Raw genomic sequence first — 11,511 nt, 5'->3', positions numbered from 1 at the left:
TGCATTAGCGTGTATGGTTTATGAGAACTATGGTGCTCTCAAATCTGAAGGGCATAAAGATTTTGGCAGTCATCTGAATCTTTGACGCATTTGAGTTTGAAAATCTGAGGTCTCATTGATAAGATGACCTTATTGATGCCAAGCACTGTTGTAATCACAGCTGGGGATATCAGTTTGAAAAAGTATTGCAGGAAAGATGACAGGGCCGATCTCTTGGTTAAGTGTTGCTTGTCGTTCTTTTCGTTAAGCAAAGTCATTATCTTAGCGAAAAGGTAGGACAGGTAAAAAGAAGCTTGCTTAGTCTCAAATAGGGCGCAAGCGAGGGACATCCCTCCTAGTCCCAAGCTAGGACTTGCCCTTCCAAAAATTGGGTAGTTATGCAGAGGTCTTCTACTATCCGATCTTTCTTGGCGTTTGTAGGTATTCAATGAATATATTTTTGATGAGGACTTGGGGTGCGCTTTCCCTTCGTAGTTCATAGCTATTCCGCTCAATTTCTCCTCATGGGACTGGTCATTCATTATTTGAGATTCAAAATACATGGTAGTGACAAAATCATTGGGAGATTGATTTCAGCAGGGACTATTTCTAGGAGACAAATCTTAGAATTTTATAATTATCGGTGAATTGTGGATGTCAAACGACTGAGTAGATTTTTCAGGGAGAGTTATAGCCTGTAAATTCACAAATTGCACCTCAAACTTGTCTTCAGTTATTTTCTAAATGTTGATCTGGTTGAAATTGTGCTCTTGTTCTTGTTGATACGATCCGTAATTATAATAATACTTGTTACGAGAATGGGTGGGATTTTACCGTTGCAGTTTTTTTTTTTTTTTTTTTCCTATTTAAAAAGGGCAGTGAGAGAGACCAATTGTCACTATTCTATTTGGGCGTGATCATAGTAGCATTTACCCGCTAGGAGCCGCATAGGAGGGGCCTAGATGGTGAGAACCACAGATGCTCTCTCAAGTCTGATTGAGCTATAGCCTGACCTAGCTCCATCAGGCATTAATTAGAACCAATGTGGTTTACAATAATCAAGCATGGAGATTCCCATTGTGGGAGTCGAACCCATGCCCTATTGCGTACCTAACCGCGTTGGAAATTTTCTTGGTTATTGGAGTTTAGTATAATAAAACAATTGGTGCTGCACAAAAATGTGTACCCTTTGCTGCCCTGATCCATGTTATGTTTGATCGAGGGGAAAAAGGAGAGCCTGTAATTGGAAAATGGAATGTGTTTTGGCTGATGTCTGATGATTCAAATCTCTTGAAATATTAATCTCATATGAAGCTTTTTATTTTTGGGTAATTAAGTATGACAAACATTTAATTAATAATGTTTTGAATTAAACTGCTCTATTAACTCAAAAATCTCTCCGGATCTGTTGCTGGAAGAAATCGTAAAGTTTTGCAATTTTCACTAACCTAGCCATTCTCTGGTTGGTGCTGTTCTCGTGGCAAAATGGGGGTTCCAGCCTACAGCCTTTGGGCTAAAGCAGGTCCACCCCTGTAGAAGAGCTATATTTTTTGGCCTACTAGAGTTGGCTCGAATGGTCGCTCGTTTGGTGTAATACAGCGAGATTGGTTGTTCCAGTCTCCTCAATTACCTGATACACGGGCACTTGTACATTGCCTAACACTGGGCGGACTGTGGGAGGTGACTCATAGATGTTGAGGCCGCCAGGTACTTCATTGGAAAGCATTTATCAAGAAGAATAATGATTCAATGCCACTTAAATATACAACTTTTTACCACTTTGCCTATGTGGCAAGGTGGTCTCCCACTATTTTTTAAGTTTTTTTATTTTTTAAAAATAAATTAAAGTGGGGGACCACCTTGCCACATAGACAAGGTGGTGAAATGTTGTATATTTAGGTGGTAGTGAATCATTACTCAATCAAGAATGTGAGGAAAATATCAGTAATTCTTCATTGAGTTCTGTTTTGCCAGCTGGGTCGACGACAAAAGATCGTGCATACAATCACCCAGAAAATAACACTCGAACAGTGTTGAAATTATTTGTCTTTGTTAATTTGAGAATATAAAAAACATTTATTTAGCTTTATTTTTATAGCAATTTTTTTTTTCTCCCGTAAATTCTTGAGATTTATGAATAAAAAACACATTTGACGACGACAAAAACAAGCAAGCCTGGGACCTCTCATATCAACTGACCACGATAAGAGAAACAATTTTGAGCATCTCCAACCGTAGTGACTATTTTATCGACTTAAAATATAAATTTTTAAATTTTAGTTATTAGTTTTTTGATACAAATTTCAACAAATTATCTATTCGACTTTTTATTTTTTTTAATTGTTTTTTTAACCCTACCTTCTCTTTCTCTACAAGACGAGCAAACCAGCAGCCATCTAAGCAAAAAACACCACAAAACAACTGGTCATCCCATCGAAATAGTTGTCATCCCATCGAAATCACCATTCCAACTAAACGAGAATCAATTAACCTGAAGAGTAATGTTTCTTGCACATTTTGTTTACACACTTTGTACCGTGTTAGTTTTTATTTTTATTATTTTTTTAAAAAAAAAACCTGCTGGACACACGTGTACAGAGTGTGCAAGAAACATTACTAACTTGAAAGATGGATTCTTGTATATTCTTGATACATTAAGACACATTGGGTGTGGAACTCATGCATATGGATCTCATATATGTGAGACTCACATGCATGGGTCTCACACCTAATGTGTCTTGGTGTACATTTGATGTACACTAAGATGATATGCAAATAACACATCTCAACCTGAAGAGAAATGATAATAAAATTACAACCTTTGCACATAGTGGTCCCACCCATTGTGTTTTGGGATTGTGAGATAGTTGTGTAATATGAGTTGTGCATTAATCACTCCTCCAACCTGAAATAGTCCCGCCAGGGAGTCTGGACACTGACATTTATTTGGTGGAGCCTACCAATGGTTTTGTGTAAAGGAGGTATAATGAGTACTTGTATTCTTTTACTTTTTTTTTCCCCCTTACAAAAGAGGGGATAATGTATTTATACCCCCGGTTATTTGGATCAGTTGCACTAACACCCCTGGCTTTTCAATTTTCTAATTGCACTCCATAGCTGTCAATTTATTTTTATTAATCAATGCCACGCCTCCCCAACTAAATCAATAAGGGAAATTTTTTTTCTTCAACATTTAAGAAACTCATATCAGCAACGAGCCATGTTGGAAGTTGTTCTTCACCAAGGCATATTATAATCCAAACGGTAACTGTGCTGACTTGCATCCGACAACAATCATTCATATCCCATCATTCATAATGTTGGGATGGAAAATTAACAAAAATGATAAATTTTGACCGGATAATTCGATAAATCCTAAGCCACCTTACTTTAGGAGAGTAATGCTACTTGTTACCTCATGTCCCCTTTGTATTCTTTCAAAATTGATGTGATTCTTGAAATCACCGTTGAATTTATGATAGATCACACTATTAGATTTTGATTTAAATGTGATTTTAAGAGTCACATCAATTTTGAGGAAATATAAGAGAGACATGAGGGTGACAAATAGCATTACTCTACTTTAGGGTAGTCCGAGGAAACAGAGGCTCTCGATAACAACTGTAAACGTTTGATATTTTAAGTCCTTGATTATTTCTTTAACTTTCCGTGTTTTTAAATAGACACTTACAATAAGATAAGATAAGATAGATAATACTCAACTAATGATAAACTTAATTTTAAATAAACAAATCTTAATCCTAATTGATAACTAATAACCCTTATTAACTAAAATTCTAATTCGACACAAATTCTAATCCTATCATAACACAATGGGACTTTAGTTTATCATGTTCTCGAGGCCTCAAGAGAAGATAAGCCTTGGAACATATCCTTTAGTGACCATTCTAGACACCACCAGTCCAGCAGCCAATGCAGCTCCAAATAATGCGTGCAATCTCACACAGTAGTACTTAGCCATGAAGATCTTTTGTTTGTCCTGTAAGAGTAAATTTAATAAAACTAAGCTAAAATCCAAATTTAGGTCAGTAAATAAAAGGACAAAAAAATAGGGTATTCATTCCCTCCTGCTTTCTGATTTCACCATCCATATGCTTTTCCCTATCACTTTGACTGCATTTTTTTTTTTTAGCAAATTTGCATCTTTGGGGGTATTCCTCATGGCATGCCACAATTGTGAAATCATATGTAATGGCTATATCAGAAATAGAGACGTTTGAAACCTAAGATTTGAGGCATATATCTTACAAGTCAAAGCACTGACCTTGTGGTTATCTTCGACATATCTAACGACCACGTTTCCCATGGGCAATGTCAAAGCACAGAGAATCTGGCATAAACCATTATCGAGCAAATGAGCGACGAGAATCCAGTCTAAAATTGAGTAATCAACCAGGCAGAAAGTTGAAGGAAGATGAAACAAAAAGAAAGAAAGTGCCATTTTTTCAAAGTTAAATCCTAGACTTCACCAATTGAAGGACTTACAATGCAAGTAAAAGGGAGGGCCTTGATTAGACCAAAAGCAAACAAAAAGAAGTAAAGTGCTATGACAGCCACCTTCACTACCCTTGAACCTCCTTTGGTGCCAAGCCTTACCTGCATACAAAAATGAAAATACAGATAAATTATATTATGCTATTTGTTTCTCCTTCAATGTCTTTAACAATTGAAGGTCAGTTAAGATTATTCACCAGAGGGGACATTTTTCCTACAGCCCTGTCTCCTTCCACCTGAATGATATGTAATTCATGTCAGCTGACACAGTCAACCAAGGAAACTGAAATGCAGAGTTTGTTCTTATAGAAGTAAAATACCTGATGAAAGTGACTACAGAAAAGGATTAGGGCTGTTGTGAAGCCAACAAGGACTGATGCAGAAAGAATTGTGTCACCTAAGGGCAGATAATTCATCTCACTGTCAAAACCATCTGAAGTCAATATTATAGCCATGCAAAACTGAAATCTAAAGCTATGGCCCCGTAAAAATATAGGTCAAATAACCTTGTGCTCCCCTGCATTAGGTAAAAAGCAGTACTAGCAAATGGGCCAAATGCTGCAAAGCACAGGGGCTCTCCCAATCCTTGGTAGCTTAACCTAAATGGTGGGCACTGCAATAGAGATGGTAAAGTATTGATTAAATGATTAAAAAATCTCTTTCTATAAGCTGAAGCTTCTAGGTCAGAGCAGAGATCCTGAATTCGAACCCTATCTCCGCTTTGGGACAAATGATGATTTAACAAGAGACAATATCAAACATATGAAAAAACCTTTGTTCCTGTTTTCTAGTAAGATTCCAAGGCACTAGGATAGCAATGAGAAAACATGGTTTTCCAATCTTTAGGTTGAAAGTTATTACCCAATTGGGAAGCAAGTTCTTATAAATACTTCAAAAGCCAGGAGCTTGACGAAAGGTTTTAATGGTTAAATGGTTTTAAAATGAGAAGCTAAGTAAAATTTAGTAAAAAGCATGAGAAGCCTTTCACATAAGAGGTGCATCTAAGTAGCATATATATATAAATTGTGATGAATTAGATCAATTTTATAAACCAACAACTATACCTCTTTACAATTCTGCATTAAACAAGCAGAATGCAGATTTTGAAACAAGCTTCAAAATCTAAACTCAAAGAAACACTTTACATCAAAACATAACTGTTCATATTAGTTCTTGCATCAAAGATTTAGAATCATTCCTTTTACTTCAAAAAATTCCAACAGGCATATCTATACCTGATATATATAACCACAAATAATTGCACATGCCAGTAATATTATTGAACGCATATTTCCAGCCTCCACAGATGCCCAAGTCAGCCCCATGAATCCGAGTGCAAGAAATAGATAAGCAGCAATAAAGGTTCCTGTACGGCTTCCCAAATGCATTACATACTGTAATTAGCCAATTATTATTCTACATTGAAACATAGAATGAATAAAAATGAATTAAAAATAAAAAAATTCATAACATCCTAAAAAGAAAAAGAAAAAGAATAGAACTAACCTGCCAACTATGTTTACAACAGATTCTTTTTTGTTCTTATCTGCTCCAGTATCATAATCATAAACGTCATTGCTGAAGAGGCCAGAGGAAAGCAGTTAGCATAAATCTGTCACAAAGATAATTAGTAGCAGGCAGTCAACAAATTACAGTTATGAATATAAGGATTTCTGTTGGAATATTGACTTAAACCCATTAGATGACTCTACACATGTAATGGACTATGCATTAATGGGTATCAACCAAATTATAGGGTCCAACCAGATCGTCTTCTCTTGCAATGACCACTAACATAGGTGCATGTAGGGCCAGGATTTTTCTGGAACAAAAAACTATAACTTCATTGATTCTTCTTATTGAAATACACTCTCAGTTTTGCTTGTGGACATATGTCAATGGTCAAACCATCTATGTTAGTGTGCTTTCATTTACTTATAGGTTGTGTCATTGAATTTAGTTGGAAATCTGACTGGATCTAGGTTTCTTCACAACAAATTGGTATCACAAATGCACAGCTCTGTTATGAGATAGCCCAGACATGCATAGAAAAGCTGGTTTGGTGGCTTGAAAGGGCACATGCAGTGCTATAAAGGAGAGGACCTTATAAGGCTTGAAGACTGGATGTAGCTTCTCTATTATGGCATCTGTGGTCTTTAATGACTATAGCTCTAGTAGGTGAAGTATATGCATGAAATGAAGATCAGGAACATGAGCATATGGAGTCTTAATCCCTCTTATCAGGGGATCTAGGATTTGGAAATAGTGCCAGAGGTCGAGTATAAGGCGTGTGCTTTCTTTGTATTGCAGGAAATAGGAAGTCAACCTGCCAATGGCATGACAATTAGTTGCAAAGTGGCTAAATGAGAGCTATGGCTTGAGAATAGTAAAAGACTCATAATATTATGTAAAATAGTTAAAGACTCTCCTACAGCTTATACTGGATTATTAGGAACTATTGAAAGAAGCAAATCTGTTATGAAAACAACCTGGAAGATAGAAGCTGATGTTAGTCTGAAATCTGCATTGGAAATGACAATGAAGACCCTTTGTTCTAGGAATCTTTCTGATAACAGAGGAAATAAGGGCTTAATGAAATGCTCCTACAGAAGCTTCCTGGTAATTGAATGTGGATTGATCCATCAATATTAAGAGGGAGCTGAGATGGCATGATCGACGGTTGTTGAATTACCATTTGTCTCAAAAACTTAAGTTTATAGGAAGAAGGTAAATTTAATTACTTAATCAATATTTTAACACTCTCCCTCACGTGTAGGCTCAAACTTCATTTTAATAGGTGAGGCACAACACGTGGAATATTTAATTGAAATGAGAGGTAATGACGAAGTCAAGGTTCGAACTCAGGACCTTTGGCTTTGATATTATGTTAAATTCTTATTTGTCTCAAAAGCTTAAACTTATAGGAAAAAGTAAATTTAATCATTTAATCAATTTTTTATCACTTAAGCTGATAGGAAGAGGTAAATTTAATCACTTAATCAATACTTTTAGGAAGAGGTAAATTCAATCACTTAATCAATATTTTAACAGCGGTAACAGGGAAAAAACATTGACCAGATTTGCTCTGGTGATCCACTTCAGTTTTGAGGCATTCCTTAAGCACTAAAATACCAGCTGGAAGTAGGAAAGTCAAGTATAGTGGATATAGACATTGTGATGAGCTGCGCAAGTTAGTGTGGACACTCAAGCCAAGGGACTGCACAAGACCAATTAGTTGTTTTGCTTTATTTATTTCTGTCCTGTTGCCTTTATTATCTAGCTTAATAAACCCTATTTTGGCTTTAGCTAAATAAGAATCGCCTATAAAGGGGGAAGCTAGGTTACATTCTGTAAGCAGAAGAATTTAATAGTAAAATTGAGGTTTTCTCCTACCCTAAACGGAGAGTGCGTATTTATCACATTGAGAATCCAAAATGTACCAATTTCATGTATACAGCAGCTCCTGTCTATTTCAGGCTATGTACACTACAGACAGGGAAAAAAAAAAAAAATCTTCAAAAGCATTGCCAATAACAAACACTGAGCTTTTTTGATAAACAGTGTAAAATTTAAAGTTTGAAAAATTCTGGAAAAACCCCAATAAACAATAACTGCAGTTTTTTTTTTTTTTTTTTAATCGAAAGACAGACAAATTTCACTTTAAGGGAGAAAAAAGAGAGGATAACCTCCATTGGACCCCAGCTAAATGCAAGAAGCTGTAAGACCAACATCAGACTGAAGAACAATGGGTTTTGGAAAGATGAATATTAATGGAAAAACATCATATACTCCATATGTGTGTCCTCGTACTATAAATGTAAGCAAGCACAACAAGAGAATGATTAAAACCTTACAAAATAAAAACAAAAGAAACGTCATATTTCAATGCCTACTAGATAAGCTGTAGCTCTGTATCAGATTCACAGTTGAGCTTGCTCAGACACAACTCATACTCATATCACTCCCTGAAACAGTAAATGACTCACCTTAAATTAAGCCATGTGATAATAAGAGCTGAGGAAGCCAAGAGAACAAAATAACGCCTTGCTGAGCAGACACCTGTCTGAAAATAAGCAGCTGCACTGCCTACCTGTTTGTGAATAATAAAATGAAGAGAGTATAAGACACAAACGAAGTGTACATGATTTAAACTTCAGGGAAAAAGACTGACAGATGAGTGCATTATTGAGATTCTGATCCCAATTGACAGTAACATATTCAAAGTTAATTGTGACAAATAAAAAGTGAGTGGATGGATAAAGGCTGCAAACGTAACACCAAATTAGCACAAAAGATTGAATCAGCCCTTAAGTTATCACTGTTCACATGTCTAGAAAAGAAAAGTCCATTGTACTCTCTCAGAACTGTCGTTTTGCTAGCCAACAGACTTCTTCCTAAATTCTCAACAACTTTAGAACTGTCCTTTTGCCAGCCAAAACCTTGATTCAGGATTCACCATAAGCGAAGCAGACACTGAGTGCTATCATAAGAAAATTTAGTTGCTGACAAATTATTTAGTAAGTGTACACACACAGAGACTTTGAAATTATATTTAAATTAAAGAGTAAGATAAAAATTAACAGATTCGCTTCACCAAAAACTTATTTATGATGCTAACAACTATAATCTTAAGTGATTAGAATGCTGCTTAAAGTGTTAGAAAAACTCACTGTGAGAGGAACCAAAGCAACAGAGTATATTGGTAATTTAGCTGCCCTCCATATCAAGGTTGCCTTAGAAACAGCATCTTCTTTTTCCTCTTCATTGGTAGTGCCAGAATAGTCTGCTTTACTATCCAAAATTACTCGTCGAGATTGGTGCCCTTTTTTGAATTTTAATTGTCTTCTGTAAGTGCTTTGGAAAAGTTTTCTTCCATTGTGGAAGAAACATGATGATCTTTTGGAGTCCAGAAAATACCTAGAAATGAGCAATGTCAGTGAATGCTGCAAATAGGTAATTTTTTACTTCCTTCTTTAGTAAAGTGTGATTATGCATGATTATGTAGTGCCTGCGGACTTTCCAGAATACGCATGATTATTTCCTTTTTGTAAAGTGTGTATCACTTAAAATGAAAATAAAGCTTTAGAAAGGAAAAGATCATCATTTTTCGTCCTTTGTTGGCATTAGATAAATATCAGCATCTGAAGCTGGAATTGAGAATTATAAGAATGAACTATCTTCATGATTGGTGTCTTCTTGTTCTAGTCGTAAAAAGGTAGAAAATAAAAATAAAAATAATTGCATTGTAGCATTAATCCTGTTTTGAAGCCATTCAAGTACCACAGAAACCCAGTCTCACGAGAACAATTACCAAGTGTTTTGAGAGTGAAAGAAAGAAATGAAACTTGCCTTGTCATGTAACTCTGATACAGGTGGTATTCATTTAGTTTCTTCAGACCAGACCCTGGGTTTAGGTTGCAGAATGCGGCAGCCATTGGTAATCTGTGAGAATCATTATTATCTAGAAACAAGGAGAGAGACATTTATCGCTATTGAGCTATAAGCATAGACAATAACAGTTGAAAAACACCACAACAAAAAGAAATAATAGTAACAAGGATCAATGATCATGTACAGCATGGTTTTTTATATGGGGCCTGCATCTTGAATAATTACTTGATTGCTTTAAATTAACCAAATAATACGAAAGAACGTTGGATCAGTCATCAATGTAAACAGACACAGATCGAGATTCCATCTAATCGATATGTAGATAACAAAGAAAGTCCAACTGCTTTTGTAATTGATGTAGGATGCATTCTAAGGGTCAATCATGAGCAGTCAAAAACTTTCTTACGTTTGAACCTTTTAGCTTTTCTATCCTAAAAGGTCCTTATATCTTACTGAATGAGCTCATTGAGCTGAGAACAGTTTGTGAATGATTTATTTAGTTATTAAGTATAATGCAGCCTATAAATTGGCCTAAAAGTGTAAAAAGTGAATGATTTATTTAGTTATTAAGTATAATGCAGCCTATAAATTGGCCTAAAAGTGTAAAAATGAAAATAATAATTCAACTACAGTACCACGATTTTCTTGCAGGCTCCCCATCCTTCTTGGTTCCCCAAAGCATTCTGCCTCTAGCCTAGTTGTGGATCAACTTAAATTTGAATAAGTCGATTCCGTGACACCGCAGTCTCATATTGAGAAGAAGAGTACCTTACATATAGTGAATGATTTATAAAGAAACTCATGAGTATTCTTAAATAGGTTCCTTTTAGAGCCTGTTCGGAATTGCATTGGAAAATAAAGTTTTGTCTATAGAAAATGCTTAAAAGAGCCTCATTACCAAATTGACCAATTTTTTCCCGGCATAGCTTTTTTACGTACTAAAAGCACTTTGCAAGCTCATTAATGCAATTCCAATCAAGCTCTTACCAGGTGAGATTGAGCTTTCTAAGTGATTGCACAGAAACTGCAACTTGACTAATCATACTGGAGCGCTATCATTCTGGAGTGATAGCGCTGAGGTGATTAGCCTTTTTTGTGATAGCTACATGGTCACTCTCATTTCTTTCTTTCATTTTTTTTTCTGAACGATTCCAACACTCCAATAGATAGAGACATAGCTCTCCCCAGAAATAACATTTCATAAGAACATAGATTGGGAAGATTACATTTAGCAGACAATCATAACGTACTCTTTAACATTCCATAGATAGACAATTTCAAACAAAAATATAAATACAAAACATGGAACTAAAAAGAAAGCTGTGCTTCAAGAAAGAGAAGTACCTTGAAGGGTCACTCTAGCACCTGGAAAAGGGTCATCTTTCTGAGTCTCGTACTCTTCCTTTTGCTGTGTAACAGCGATAAGATAAGGGGTCGTGACTGATGTCTTTGGGAATACAAGAGAAGTTAACGGTAAAAGAGCGGACAGTCGAAAGGGTGCAGCTCCAATCCCACTCAACAAAATCCCATCCACTACTCCCTGTAATCTATCAAATGAATCCCTGCCCAGTAAAGTATCGCCACCTAGGATTACAGATGGAACCCATCAAGACAAACTCACCACGT

The 11,511-nt window shown here is 35.9% G+C and overlaps 1 protein-coding gene across 1 annotated transcript; it reads right to left on the bottom strand.

Moving 5' to 3' along the window:
• Nucleotides 1-3,687: 3,687 nt before the first annotated feature.
• Nucleotides 3,688-11,358, bottom strand: LOC133881404 (2-carboxy-1,4-naphthoquinone phytyltransferase, chloroplastic). Its single transcript, XM_062320322.1, has 12 exons — nt 11,230-11,358; nt 9,844-9,936; nt 9,165-9,411; nt 8,481-8,584; nt 6,001-6,072; nt 5,730-5,868; nt 5,001-5,107; nt 4,815-4,914; nt 4,692-4,730; nt 4,486-4,596; nt 4,265-4,330; nt 3,688-3,979 (listed from the first exon to the last, which is right to left on the bottom strand). Exons 2-12 carry the CDS (start codon nt 9,927-9,929, stop codon nt 3,845-3,847), a joined length of 1,206 nt encoding a protein of 401 aa, XP_062176306.1. The 5' UTR covers nt 9,930-9,936; nt 11,230-11,358; the 3' UTR covers nt 3,688-3,844.
• Nucleotides 11,359-11,511: the final 153 nt, after the last annotated feature.

The sequence above is a fragment of the Alnus glutinosa genome, chromosome 11 (genome assembly GCF_958979055.1).
Source record: "Alnus glutinosa chromosome 11, dhAlnGlut1.1, whole genome shotgun sequence".
Taxonomy (NCBI): domain Eukaryota; kingdom Viridiplantae; phylum Streptophyta; class Magnoliopsida; order Fagales; family Betulaceae; genus Alnus; species Alnus glutinosa.
This window is presented reverse-complemented; position numbering and strand designations above follow the sequence as displayed.